Source organism: Nerophis ophidion, linkage group LG06, assembly GCF_033978795.1.
Source record: "Nerophis ophidion isolate RoL-2023_Sa linkage group LG06, RoL_Noph_v1.0, whole genome shotgun sequence".
NCBI lineage: Eukaryota > Metazoa > Chordata > Actinopteri > Syngnathiformes > Syngnathidae > Nerophis > Nerophis ophidion.
This window is the reverse complement of record NC_084616.1, coordinates 26,305,991-26,321,753: the sequence shown is the minus strand read 5'-3', so window position 1 is coordinate 26,321,753 and position 15,763 is coordinate 26,305,991. Positions and strand designations below refer to the sequence as shown.

The window sequence follows — 15,763 nt, the reverse complement described above, 5'->3', positions numbered from 1 at the left end:
TTAATTATTGGTTTTAAGATGTAATTGATCGTTTCATGATTAAATAACTAGTTATTTACTGATTTAATGACTTATTTTACAAATTAAATATTTATTTAATGTCCATGATTTATTTAATTGTATCACAAATCAATTATTTCCATCCATTTCCTACCGCTTGTCCCTTTCATGATTTACTTAATTATTTTCTGATTAAATAATGTGTTGCATTATTCAGTTATTCAATTTTTTAATTGATTATTTCTTGATTATTTAATGATTTCTTGTTTTATTTCATGATTTATTTAATTACTTCACGAATGAATTATTTTGTGATTTAATGATTTATTTACCTTTTTTTTTTGATTATGAGGTTTATGAAATAATCAAGTGATACCTATCATATCTCAAATAATCAATGATGTAATCATTAATTAAATATTGAAACAAATCCAATAATTACATGTACCTTTGCCTTAAATAAATTAATGACACACTTCTGCATTTAATCCAATTATAACTAATTAAAGAACATTTAAGTCATTATTTATTATTTGATTTACGTATTTAATGTTGTCTTATTTTGACCTTCAATAATAATCATTCATATTAAAATACACATTATCGAAATATGGCCATTGGGTAACGTGTAATCAATAAAGATGTGCATGCTATTACAAATAATAAAAATAAGTACACAAAGAATATAACATTTCCGACCATTTAATGTTTATCCACAGGAAGTTAAGGTGACAGTCAAGTGTGTGAGGTAAAGTATGTCCACACCTAAAACAAACACAGCCATGACTTTTTATTTCACATCATAATGTGACATACACTTCAATGACAAAATGCTTCATGTAAAAAAAGAAAAGAAAGCGGTTTCAGTCCAAGAGTTTGTTTTTAACACACTTTCACTTCATTTAGTCCTCGACGTCGTAACTGTCAGATTTATGGAGACATGTTTCGGTGCTAAATAAGTCATCATGGAGGAAGAATGCAGTAGATGCTATAACATCGGAACGACTACATGTCCAATTCTATTCAAGTCCTTCACTTGTATTGCTCCATTTGTCCTCATAAACTAATAAAACAGTCAGCTACAGAAAATGTTGGCACATGTTGGCAGTTATCTGTTTGTATGATACATTCAGGCCAACATACAGTATGTGGCTCAATAGTGGTACGCTTTTGGGATTATAAACACCTTCAATACTGAATAAATAAATAACAAACAATGGAAAATAAGATTAACTGTATGGTGGAAACTTGGAATATTTGACTTTGTTACCAGGGAGAATTGAGACGTTGACATTGAGGGGGGAAAAACAACAATAGAAAAATGTTTCATCCAAAGAAAATATGTAAAAAAATATACATTAAACAAAAAAATAGCTAAAGTTTTAATTAGTGATAAATTAACGGTTGTTCTTCTAAAACCTAGTTTTCAGAGTTTGTACATGATATTAGTCCATTATTATTCATCATTGGTTTCTCAAAGACACGTACTGATAAAATAGAAATAATAAAAGCCACAGTTTGACCTTTTGCAAAAGTTTCCTAAAGCAGCTTGACATTCTTCGCTCAACACCAGTAAAAACCTGTAACAAAAATGTCAGTGTACAGAAACAACCAAAGGCACTTCCATCATTGCAAAAAGATCCACTTTGAAAAGCATATAGCAGACCAACATGGTAGGCTGGGCTGCAAAATGCACATTTATGTTAAAGTAAACACACAAGGTTCGATACACTGCCGAGTACTGTACAAATATTGTGTATGTTGGAAAAGCCAAATACAGTAATGTTCAATGGCTGGATTAAAAAAAAAAAGTCACGCTTTAGTATCGGGGACACATATTCACCATTAATTAATTGCTTATTAACATGCAAATTTGTAACATATTGGTCACTTAATTAGTCATTATTGAGGACTTATTAATGCCTTATTCTGCATGGCCTTAAAGGCCTACTGAAACCCACTACTACCCACCACGCAGTCTGATAGTTTCTATATCAATGATGAAATATTAACATTGCAACACATGCCAATACGGCCTTTTTAGTTTACTAAATTGCAATTTTAAATTTCCCGCAAGTTTCTTGTTGAAAACTGCGCAGAATGATGACGCATACGCGTGACGTCACTGACTGTCAGGAAATATTAGCTCAGCACCAAACACGGCTAAAAGTCGTCTGGTTTAACCGCATAATTACACAGTATTTTGGACATCTGTGTTGCTGAATCTTTTGCAATTTGTTCATTTAATAATGGAGACTATAAAGAAGAATGCTGTTGGTGGAAAGCGGTGGATTGCAGCTGTCTTTAGCACCGAGACACAGCCGGTGTTTCTTTTTTTGTTGTGAAGCTTTAAGCGGTCAAGCGAACATGTTTTCTCTAAGTCAACCAGCATGTTTTTGGATGGGGAAATTGTGATATATATCTTACCGGAGAAATCATTGTATTATTCGTCGTCCTGCAGCAGCTGTTTAAAAGGCAGCTGTGAGCTTGGCTCCTCGGCTTCTCTCTGAGACACTTCGTGTTCACCGCAGCCATCCGACCTCGAGGTAAGTCTTTACAACAAGATTAAAACAATAAGCAGATAAGGGATCTTCCAGAATTATCCTAGTAAATGTGTCTAATGACATCTGAAACGCTCACACTGGCGCCGCCCGTAGCCGTCACTTTTTTTTATTTATTTTTTATAGTCTTTCACTATCAATATTCCTAATTCACAAATCTTTCATCCTCGCTCAAATTAATGGGGAAATTGTCGCTTTCTCGGTCCGAATTGCTCTTACTGCTGGTGGCTCCCATTATAAACAATGTGAATATGTGTGGAGCCCTGAAACTCCTGACGTCACGCGCACATACTTCCGGTAAAGGCAGGGGCTTTTTTATCAGCGACCAAAAGTTGTGAACTTTATCATCGATGTTCTCTACTAAATCCTTTCGGCAAAAATATGGAAATATCGCGAAATGATCAAGTATGACACATAGAATGGACCTGCTATCCCCGTTTAAATAAGAACATCTCATTTCAGTAGGCTTTTAAACCATTAACTAAGAGTCTTCCCTCAATAACCTCAGAATTTATGCTTATTAGTAACGCTAACCCTTATATGTTCCCCTAGTGTCCAAATAACTCAAAATTAAGTATTTGTTTCTTTAATAATCCATTAATCAATGGTGAATATGTTCCCCATAATAAAGAGTTACCAAAAAAATAGTAAAAAACAAATTAGGATTTGATTTACATCCTTTACTCCAGTGTTTCTTGTTGTTGTTGTTTGTTTTTTTAATGCAACGAAATCCAAACAATCTCTTTATACTCCTTCATAAAATAATGTTGGCATAACAGGGCAAGTCAGTCCAACAGTGACAATGTGCTGTTAGAAAACATTTTGATATCTTATATTGAAGTTGAGGACTTGCTTTTATAGAGTTTGACAGTGTAAGACCCCCGCAATGCACCGAGGTTACACAAATAGCGAATAACAGCAAAAAAAAAATTATATAAATAGCCCTAAAAATACATATTTGAGATTATCGTTTAATTTAGTTTTAAGTATTAAGAAACAATTACAAAATTGTACTAACAAAACGTGCAGTTATCAAGTCATGGAAAAACATCTTCCTGCTAGAAAATGTTGGGAGAACTGACTTGTGAGACAGCGCCCTCTGCTGGATTCGTAGCTACAACACTTTCCTCCCCAGCACACGGCACCTTTAAACCACTTTGTATTCTGGTTTCTAAAATTTTTTGGGGGGACAATTGTAGCTCTGCTGAATTTTTTGTCCTTTCAGTATTTCTTTTTTTTTTTTACTTTTGACCATCATTTGTGTCGTGACACTCCGTTAGACAGGAAGTGTCCTATTTTCTATGCTGACTTTTACAATTCTTAAAACCCTTCATATTTCCAAAGGGGCATAAAACATTTTGGATTCCTACTCGTTTTGCTCAAATCTCTCAAAAAACCTCCGCGCTAAAAAAACAAAAACAAACATGTAATGTTTTTTATTTTTACTTTTTGAAGGCCTTTGGATCAAATGACAGGAGTTATTGTGTCTCATCGAACCACCTTCAAAAAAGCCCCGGAAATTTTTTAAATATTTTTGTTTTGGACTGAATTTGATTGACAAATTTGAGGTATAAAATATGTATACATGTTTACATATGCATCCAAAATGGATTTGATGTCCTGTTTGGCTTTGACGATAATTAAAGAGGGTTAAGCAGAGAAAATAAATTGGTGTCATGAATGAATAAATAGACAGGGATGTACTGAACAATGGTCTTGCTGGGCAGCAGCATTTCTTAAACTTGCACAATCATGATTGTCATATATTACTATAAAATAAGCTCTGAGTTGGAGGGGTGGCAATGTAACGTCACTCCAAAGCTCCAGCAGCATGTGAAAAAAAAAGAAAATATTTTTTCCCCAGCCACTCTAATGTATGTTCAAAAAGCTATCAGGTTGTTTTTGTGTTCCTACATTGAAAGAGTTCAATATATTATATATGGACTTGTCCAGGGTGTACGCCGCCTTCTGCCCGAGTGCAGCTGGGATAGACTCCAGCCCCCAACCACCCCACCCCACCCCGTGGGAGATAATGCATGGATAAATGGAAGAGAGCAAAACTTATGATCCAGTAGCAGACTTGCGGTCCTCTCCAAGGTTTCTCATTGTCCCTTTGGGTTGAGTTTTTCCTTGTTCTGATGTGGGATGTGTGCAGAGGATGTCGTCGTGGCTTGTGCCGCCCTTTGAGACACTGGTAATTTAGGACTATATAAGTAAAAATTGATTGATTGATTGACTTAGAAAACCTGTTCTTAGCAATGTGGTTGATCCTCAAGCGATTTCTTGAAAAAGGTACATTTTTGTACTAAACAAATGTGTCTTGCTTTTAGAACCAAGGGCTGCATAAAGACAGTTTGAGCATGCGGGGGTCGTTTTGAACATTTGTTTTGGGAAAAAGTGCTAGAAAACCGACAAAACCTTGCATCAGCTCTGTGTTGTTGGGGACAAAGCCTATCATAATCAACTATTAGTTTGAAAGTGTCATCTTTTTTTCTCATGACATGGTCGTTTTGCTCATTTTTCTGACATCTTCACTGTTGTTTGTTGTTGGATTTTATCTCTACAATATCCTGCGGGCCATTCGTCAGGGTTTGCCTGACACATGAACCGTGACGAATCGGAGGGGGGCTCCACTCACTTTAGCTGCCAGGTGGCAGTGGAGTGTTGAATATCATCAAATGTGTTTTGTGGCAATGCCAACTTTGACCACAGCCTCAGTTGCAATGTAGAGTGGCGCTTTCCATCATTTTTAGCAGACTGCATTGCATTTGTATACTCAAGCTTTTAAATAGACCCCCCTTTAGACCAGTTGATCTGCATCTCTTTAATGCTCTGCCCCCCTTTCCTTTGTGGAAGGGGGGGGGGGGGGGGGGGGGGCACAGATTAGGTGACCACAGATGACGCGCTAGCTGTTTAAAGTCGGGACCCGGGATGGACCACTCAGCTGTCCATCAGTTGAGGATGTCTCTGCGCTGCTGACTTATCTCCACCCAAGACGATCTGTGGTCCCCTCCAAGGTTTCTCATTGTTATCCCATTGGGTTGAGTTTTTTTCTTGCCTTGAGCCGAGGATGTTGTTGTGGCTTGTGCAGCCCTTTGAGACACTCGTGATTTAAGGCTATATAAATGAACTTTGATTGAAAATGATTACCTCTCCCCCCTCTCCCCTCTTCCTCTCAAGCGAGCTCCACCCAGGTAGGGGGCCATATGAATTCCTTCCCTACTGTAACAACACCGCTTCCATCGGGGACGTTCTATTTATATAAATAAGGTTGTTTTCTTTGTTGCAATACATAAATAAGTGACTGATATTTGTCCATAAAGACGTTTCCATTTGGAGACAACCAACAACCACAGCGTGTGCGAGGTGATACAAAAGTCAAAAGTGGATCTGTCGTTGTGGCTTGTGCAGCCCTTTGAGACACTTGTGATTAAAAAAAGTACCAATGATTGTCACACACACTAGGTGTGGTGAAATTATCCTCTGCATTTGACCCGTCACCCTTGATCACCCGCTGGGAGGTGAGGGGAGCAGTGAGCAGCAGCGGAGGCCGCGCCGGAAAATCGTTTTGGTGATTTAAGCCACAATTCCAAGCCTTGATGCTGAGTGCCCAGCAGGGAGGTAATGGGTCCCATTTTTATAGTCTTTGGTATGACTTGGCTGGGGTTTGAACTCACGACCTATCTCAGGGCGGACACTCTAACCAAAAGGCCACTGAGCAGGCTATTTATGAATAAACTTTGATTGATTGAAAAGTGTCTATAAGGCATCTCTCTATCTGCACCTTCAAGTTCTAAGACACCAGGAGTGTAAAGCACGAATGAACTGATATTTCTTCTATTGTTGCTAGCGATTTCAAAAATGTTTTCTCGATACGACAATTTAACACTTCCCCTTTGGAATCATCGACATCATCTAGCCTCTATTTTCCTTTGCATATAAAACTCCAAATACAGTTTGTAACTTCTTGTCTTCAAAGGTTTGATTGAAGCAAACAGTCTTAAAAAAAAAAATCAGTCCTTGAACTCAAGCTTGGAAAAAAAAGTCACAGGAGATTGAAAAGGTAAACACAGACCGCAGCCAGTAGAGGGCGCTAACAGCCTTGATCGTTCTCATCCATGCTGACGCTGCTTTTACGACTGCTGTCCTTTGAGGCGTCCGGGGAGACCGACGAGAGCAGCGGGTCGCCGCCTCGCACCGGCGACACGTTGTCTTCCATGAGGATGTCGTTCAGTTTGGAGGCGGGCTTGCAGTGAACGCCGTAGTGGCCGTCGCAGAAATCGGGGTGACCCTCGTTGAGGTCCAGGGTGCCGGGGGCCTCGGGGGTGCAGTCGGGGTGGTGCGGGTGATGCAGGCGGGGGCGGAGTGTGTACAAATCCGGGTGACAGTCCTCCAGAGCGGGCTCCTGCTTGATGCTGCGGCCCCCGAGGTCGGCGGAGCACAGCGTGGAGGACGTGACCACCAGACCGTGAGCTCGAGCCTGCATCTCTAACTCCTGCACACCGCACACACATAAGCATGTGTTCAACGCAAACACCCACCACACACATCCTCTCTCTGTCAGATAACTGTCTTTCTGGGAGAGACATACTTTTCCCGGAAGGTTAATAAAGGGCGATGCTTTCACTGGTGCATGATAAGAAATTATCTCAGTCCTCCACAGACGTGATACATTCCGTGAGGAGAAAGAACGGATTTATTTGTACATACAGTAGCACCTCTGTCATCTGTTATAAAAGGTCACACAAATCCAAATCGCGCAAAGTCTCAAGCAATTTTTCCAAAAAGTTCACATACATTTTCCACCCTGCACGGTGACACATGTGTTCAGAAAAAATAAATAATTTTGTCGTGCACTATTACTTTAAGCAGACTGTGTTTGTCTGTTGTTGTGACTTAGATGAAAATCAGAACTCATTTTATACTCAAATTATGCAGAAATCCAAGTAATGCCAAAGGGTTCACATACTTTTTCTTGCAACTGCATGCCTTTTTGATGCCTTTTAACTTGTAAATAAAAGTCTGGTAGCGACAATGAGATCCATTAAAGGCCTACTGAAACCCACTACTACCGACCACGCAGTCTGACAGTTTATATATCAATGACGAATATTAACATCGCAACACATGCCAATACGGCCTTTTTAGTTGACTAAATTGTAATTTTAAATTTCCCGCGAGTTTCTTGTTGAAAACGTCGCGGAATGATGACGCGTACGCGTGACGTCACCGACTGTAAGGAAATATTAGCGCTGCACGACACACAGCTAAAAGTCGCCTCTGTTCATGGCGTCATTACACAGTATTTTGGACATCTGTGTTGCTGAATCTTTTGCTATTTGTTCGTTTAATAAGAACAATTTTGTTGGTGGAAAGCGGTGGATTTCAGCTGTCTTTAGCACCGAGATACAGCCGGTGTTTCTTTGTTTGTTGTGAAGCAGCCAACATGTTTTCTCTACGTCAACCAGCATGTTTTTGGATGGGGAAATTGTGATATATATCTTACCGAAGATATCAGTGGATTATTCGTCGTCCCGCAGCAGCTGTGAGCTTGGCTCCTCGGCTTCTTTCTGAGACAGTGTGTGTTCACCGCAGCCATCCGACCTCGATGTATGTCTTTACAATCTTTACTTTACAATATTTAAAATCTCACTAAAACACTATTAAAACAATAAGCAGATAAGGGATCTTCCAGAATTATCCTAGTAAATGTGTCTAATTACATCTGAAACGCTCACACTGCCGTCGCCCGGAGCCGTCGCTTTTTTTTTCTTTTTTTCTAATACTTCAGTATCAATATCCTTATTCACGAATCTTTCATCCTCGCTCAAATTGATGGGGAAATTGTCCCCTTCCTCGGTCCGAATTGCTCATACTGCTGGTGGCTCCCATTAAAAACAATGAGAATATGTGTGGAGCTCTGCATTTCGTGACGTCACGCGCACATACTTCCGGTAAAGGCAAGGTTTTTCTATTAGCGACCAAAAGTTGCGAACTTTATCGTCGATGTTCTTTACTAAATCAGTAGGCCTTTAAGTCATGATATCATTGCGTCTATTTTGACTATAAACTCAATACATAAGTTAAAGTTAAAGTACCACAGATAGTCACACACACACTAGGTGTGGTGAACTTACTCTCTGCATTTGACCCATCATCATCCCAAAACCGCCAAAATTACTCCATTTACCTGTCGTGACCTGAATATTAACCAAGAATTACCGATATTGTTATTTATAAGCGCCAACATCAAGGACCTACATTTAGCGCCGCATTGATCAGAGAGAGGCAACTTCCTCATGCTGCTGTATTGACATCAGCCGGTGAGCTGCTTTCTCACCACACAGCATCCATCCATCCATTTTCAACCACTTGTCCCTTTCAGGCTCGCTGGAGCCTATCTCAGCTGCACTCGGGCGGAGGCGAGGTATACCCTGGACAAGTCGCCACCTCATCGCAGGGCCAACACAGATAGACAGACAACATTCACACACTCGGACCAATTTAGTGTGTGAAAGTTAATTCTAGATTATAAATCCTGTCTCTCTCTCTCTCACCTGAATAGTAAAATGATGTGGACATAAACTGAGGAATTGGTACACTTTCACAGCCAATTTAGACCCGGGGAATGGCGAAACAAAATCGGAAAAGACGCTTGGTTCCACCCCCTGTTTTTCTTTGCGAGGATTATGAGTTATTTTTCGTCTAAATGGGAATATATGAGCATCCAAGCAGTCAACATCCTAATGACAGCAGACATTGCACAGTAAGTGATTTTTATAAATGTATGTTGGCTCTCATGATGTCTGCAGTGAGTAATAATCAGTGATGTAGTTGAAGGAAAACACAGAATTTGGGATGCGGTTTTCAGATTAATCTGCCACATATGCTTAAAATGAGCCAAATATGTAAACATTACATATATATATATATATATATATATATATATATATATATATATATATATATATATATATATGTATATATATATATATATATATATTTTTTTTTTTTCATTCTGTATATAAAACCTTGATGGAGGTGTTTGGATGTTTTTTTAAGCGCTTTATAGGCAGAATAGAGCAACTACCAGAGTTTCCTATGTAAGCGAACTTATGCTCAAATTTATTTACTAGTTTGAATGCATAAAAATGACATAAGTGTGCTTGTCTTACATAAGGATTGTCAATGATAGGCAAAATAAAATAAAAAAAAGTGCAGTTCCCCTTTACAGACACTTAGCGGCAAGGGCAGACACCATCTTTGTACCATTTTCTGGGAATTCACCAGTGTTTCTCAAACTTTTTTTAATCAAAGGGTTACATCTAAGAGCGCATGCTCACACGACTTTGTTCAACTGATACAATTACACACGTGCTGTGCTATGGCTCGATAAGTCACACTGTCATAAGACCACAACATCATGGCCACATGCTTCAAATTACAACTTTCTTTGGCCCCATAACAGGTTATTATTTCGCAGCCGTACCCAATAGAAAAAAAACAGAGACTGACTCACCAATCGTGGAACGCTCCGCATATGATCTTGTTTTTGTGGAATAACACGCGGATAAACTCGTTTGTTAAATGCGATGTTTGGCTGTACGATAATAGAGACAGCATATGGAAACCAGGTCGGCGATGGAGCAAGGGAAACAAGAGGATGCCACTTGTGTAAATTGCTACGGCTTTTTCGAAAAATCTAATTTCTTAACTTTTTTATCGAAGTGTTACATCCATAAGCGCAGGCACCACAACTGCTCACCTGACTTTGTTGGAATGATGCAATCAAACACTTGTGCGAAACAGCATTTTAGGCCGTAACACTTGACATTGTCATGACTTCGCAAGCCACCTACAACTCGCAACTTTCTCTGGCCCCACGGTGGGTTATTGTGTAGCCGTGTTAAATTTTAAAAAGTACAGCAATTGAGTCCTGTGGGACACTTTGCTTGGGACCTTGAGTTTGTGGAATGATTCACAGATTTTAGCTTGTTTAATGCAATGTTTGGTCTTATGAAAACTTTAGACAACATACAAACACTGGGGCAAACCTTTGACAAATATTTTTGTCGAAATCCACATCCAGTGGGAAATATTAAAAACAAACACCCCAAAATATTAACACAAAACTCTTTATATAAAGAATAATTAAAGTTTCACATGCAAACAAACAGTGAACAACATATACATGATGAATTAAATAAACCTTTAACATTACTTTAAAAATTCAAGCAGGCAAAAACGGCGAGAGGAGGCGAGGTAGGAATAGAATAAAGAACTCCGTGGATTCTACTTTTGTACTTGGCTACAACTTTTTTCTTGAATTTAATGCCGGCACTCTTGTTACATGCAAGAACACATGCTCACACTGCTTTGTTCAACTGATCTTATTCAAGTCCATAGCAATCTCAGATGTCGTTCTGCCAGTATTGGGCACAGGCCACAGCTCCTGTTGAACTGATACAATCAAACGAATGTGTTTGACGGGTCTTTACAGCACAACTCGTCACACTGTCAGGATTCCACAACACCACAGTAGTAGGCTGCAACTCGCAACTTTCTTTGACGCCATAAAAAGTTATCTCGCAGCCGTACCGGGTAGAAAAAAAACACAGGGGCTGAGTCACAAATTGTGGGACGCTCTGCTTAAGATCTTGTGTTTGTGGAAATATACGCAGAATAACTAGTTTGCTGAATGCGACGTTTGGCTGTACGATAACCAAGACGGCGTAGGAAAACTGTGGTGAAAATATTTGGCAAACATTTTTGTCAAGCTGAGGTACTGTTGTTGGTAAAATATTTTGTCAATAAATGATGGAAAAGTCCTTACTGTTTGAAGTTCATGAAGTATAAAAGCTACAAGTGGTCATCTCAATATCAACTGGCAAGCATTAAAGGGGAACTGCACGCTTTTTGGAACTTTGCCTATCGTTCACAATCATTATGAAAGTCATGACAACGGATGTTAATTATATTATTTTGCATTCTCAATCTTAAATAAATATGATCAAAAGTCTGCTTACAGTGGAGCCTATGGGAGCCCTGCAATTCCGCCGACAATGCCCTTAAAAAACATTCACATACCTCCACTAGGGATTTAAATTTACATACCATACATGATGGAAGTATATATATAATGAAGTAACCGGCAGATTTATGATAACATTTAATATTGACATATTTTAATCATTTTAAGCAAATGTGGCGCATTAATTCCAAAAACACATCACAAGGTTGACTTTTTGTTCCTTCATCACTGATTATTACTAACACAGACTTCAGGAGAGCCAACAAACATAATAAAACACTACTTACTGTACAACGTCAGCAGTCATCAGGATGTCGATTGCTAGGATGTTCAAATATTCCCGTTTCGGTGAAGAATACCTCATAATCTTCACGAAGAAAGTGGGGGTTGGGACAGGTGGGACCAAGCGTCTTTTCGTGTAGTCCTCACCATTTCCAGGTCCTAAATGGCTGTCAAAGTGTACCAACTTGTCGGAATACCTACTCGGGCTTCTTCTGTGCAGGTGAGATGCATGGTTTATGATCTAGAATAAACTTACAGGGAGCAAGGAAGGGAGGAAGCAGTAGACTACTGGACAATGTAAACATAAGGACACATGGAAGTGATCAAGGCCCCGCTATAAATAGTTTGTATTATCACTAACTATTTATAGCGGGGTGGTAGTGTGGGGGGGGGGGGGGGGGGGGGGGGGGGGGCTGGAGCCCATCTCAGCTGCATTCGGGTGAAATCGACCCTGGACAAGTCGCCACCTCATCACAGGGCCAACACAGATAGACAGACAAAATTCACACTCATGTTCAAGTCACGAAATGTAAATGGAATATTGTTGGCGCTTTTTGAATGGGTATTTATTGGATTTTTTTAGCGAAATAGTGGACCTCCTATTGGCTTTACTGTAAGCGGACTTTTATTTATGTTCAATATTTTGAATGCATTAAAAAAAATAATCCATACATCATCATATTTTTCATAATGATTCTGAACGAGAGGCAAAATTCCAAAAAAAGTGCTGTTCCCCTGTAAAGGTTGAAGGTTGTTTTGGACATATTTTTGTTTTGACATGATCGATGATTAAAGTTGGTTTTTCATAATTAAATTACATTTTTGATTCAACTTCAATTAATCAAAGTGATGAACCTAGAAGCATTTGTTATATATTTCTAGCAGGATAATATTAGCAGTCGTAAGGCTTGCAGAGGTACATTTTATCTGGTTCCCATGGTGGTGCAGCTTAAAGCCATACTTTATTAACCACTGTGTAAAATCTTCATGTGAGTGTAAATAAAAGATACAACTGTCAGTTAAATGCAGGGAATATTTAAAAAGAGCTGTTTTAAGCTGGACAACAAACACACAATGTGACGATTGAGGCGAGGTCCGCCGGCTTGATTTATCGCGTCTGGAAATCAGCTGCCGGACACCAAGAGGAAAGGCCATTCCACTCTGTCTGCACATGTCACAACTATGTCATGCTGAATTGTTCGCTTCATTAATGCTTCATGGAGCTCGTAACTTTGACAATGAAAATCGTTAGTGGAAGACAGCACTCGTACTGATCATTAACACAAAGCGGGCCTCTCAATGTCGTCAGCAAACTCTTACTCAAACGCCTGCATGCACACATGACACCTACAGGCCACCACCACTAATATTCCTCTGAGCCGTACTCAAACATGGCGCACTTAAGGGTGCACGCATGGAAGAGGTCAGTCTGGGATTGGCATGATTTTGCATGCGAGGCATACATTTAACGTGGTTTTTCCTCCCTTCAGTTCTTGATGATTACTTTCTATCCAAAACGTGTTGAAATATGCGTATGTAAACCATGAAGTTGGCATGAGGCACCGCAAATTTCCACTTCCAGTTCACTCTTGTTACAGCTCAACTTTGTCATGAAAAAGGGCGCATGCCAGTTTTTTTGTGCGTACGCACGGTGAATACATGAGGACCCTGGTCTTACTTGCTAGCATTAACTTATAGCTAGAGATGGATATAACTTTGTTTTCCTAAGCATGGAAGGCACAAAGTGAATGTGAAGGAAATTACTTAGTCGAAGCGAATTATATTTATTGAATTAAAGAAATAATTCAGCAAAAAACATGACCAATCTTATCACTGCTAGTCTGCACCATACTGAAGGAAATTTAGTTCATAATGCCAGACAAAGATTTTAAAATAATATATAAATGACTGACATTTATCCATGAAAATATGAAAAAGCTGTTAATGGTAGGTTTGACGAAGAAGCAGCATGAAAGCGATATCGTAGACAGTTTACTCTGCAACGTAAATAGTGTACACTATTATCCATCCATCCATCCATCCATTTCCTACCGCTTATTCCCTTGTTATATTATTTTATAAAATTCATAAAAAAGAAAAAAAAAACTTTTTTTGGGGGGGTGGACGTCACGTGGGCCAGATTGTAGTTGCTGGCCGTAGTTTAGGGACCCCTATTCCATTGTCTTGTTTTTACTAAATATTTCTCATTTAAAAGTACGTTTTTATTTTTAAAAGAAATGTTGCATGTTAAAATGTGCTGTTTTTTCGAAATCTATTTTCACTAATTTCCCTGATTTGGGATGTTGATGATGATATTGAGACGTGTTTTAAGTTAAGAGGTCCATCACTGCACCAATTAAGTTCGTAAATTGAGGTACTACTTTATACTGGTACACTGTAAGTTGGTGATGGCCTTGTAGGGTATGTTGCCTACTATAGTTTTAGCGTGACCTCATAACAGGCTATAAAATGATGAAAATAGCTACCTGGATTCTTAGCATAAGATGCCGATTGGCATTTTCAAGCTTCCTCTGACGGCCCTCCATTTCTTTGGCCCTTTGCTGCTCCCGCTGCAGCTTCCTTATGTAGTCCACAGACGCCTTGAGGATGGTGCCCTTGTTCCAGCGCATGTCTCTGAGAATCACACAATCAGACATATCCTTTACACATATTAATGTCCGACACTCGGGACTGCTGAGACAATATTGCTAATGCAAAGCGACGCAGATTGAGTGTCTTTTGCACGGAAGTCGCGACACACCACGGTGTAAAAGCCTCCACCATAACTGATTTATTCCTTGTTTACACTAAAGCATCAAGATTTCACCCCAGGCTGTGATCTCAGATAGCTTTCCGGTCTTTTGTAACCGAGCCGTGACGTACAACATTACAGGGTCAGCGTCTAGAACGAGCCATCCTGTGGTTCCACCCCCCCTTGCCCTCACATCACCCCCAGGACATAAATTCTGCACTGTTGTTACGTCTGCTAATGGCTTATCAGTGTAACTTTCTTTGTTTCCAATTTTACACGCTGAGAAAAACAAGAATAGTCCAGCTAAAGGCGGAAAAAGAACGACGACTGAATTATTTTCAAAAGTTGAAGCTGCTTGGACACTTGCAGGGGAATGAATTTGAATTTATCATGTAAGGTTTTTCATTTTCACTCAACAACCACAGCGTGGAGAAAATTAATACCGCAGCTGTAAAAAGTAACCTTTAATATATTGCTGAACTTTGGTTAGAGTGCAGCTTCTTGCTAACTAGCTGAACAACTATAGGAGGAGAAACATGACAAAAGGATACAAATCTGTCTATTTGAGCTAGTGGTCAAGGACAGGCTATCAGGCAACCTATCAGGCAACCTAACTGCACACCCACAGGTAATAGTGTAAGGTAACACTGTGAATCCATGATCACCTTGCTCAAAGCTGATTTGGGTCTTCCTGTAGCTGCTCATTGAGAGCTATGTTATGAGCGCCTAAAAGCTATGATAATTATTACAAGTTAAAGTTAATAATTATGTGTCTTGTTTGCCTTTTAGCAGCTGAATTATTGTCTTTTTCTGTTACAATCCTTGTATTAATGCACACAAAGAAAAGGCAACAAATGTTATGTGAGTCATAGCACCACATTCTGGCCCCCCATACACCAGGTTCCGAAAAACCACCAAGCCCACACTAAAACCAATGTCGCCCCCCCCACACACACGCCATGTTTAAATGCACTAAGTAATAATTAATGCATGGATTTGGTAGAAATGGTCTTTTTCTTCTTTTTCTTTTTAGTTTTTGACTTTTTAGAAGTGAGATTAACATATCTAGAAAATATCATTAACCTGTCATAATTAACTTGAAAATTATAATAAATCTGTCAAGATGTCCTTTATTTC

The 15,763-nt window shown here is 39.2% G+C and overlaps 1 protein-coding gene across 5 annotated transcripts in view; it reads right to left on the bottom strand.

The window, feature by feature from the left end:
* Positions 1-686: 686 nt before the first annotated feature.
* Positions 687-15,763, bottom strand: part of LOC133554441 (microphthalmia-associated transcription factor-like) — a 90,004-nt gene continuing 74,927 nt past the window's right edge. For all 5 annotated transcript variants that reach the window (XM_061903216.1, XM_061903217.1, XM_061903218.1 and 2 more), the window contains 2 exons: positions 14,361-14,508; positions 687-7,056 (listed from right to left, as the gene is read on the bottom strand). In XM_061903216.1, the coding sequence (XP_061759200.1) occupies positions 6,655-7,056; positions 14,361-14,508 (550 nt within the window). In that variant the 3' untranslated portion in view covers positions 687-6,654. The remainder of the gene's footprint in view (positions 7,057-14,360; positions 14,509-15,763) is intronic.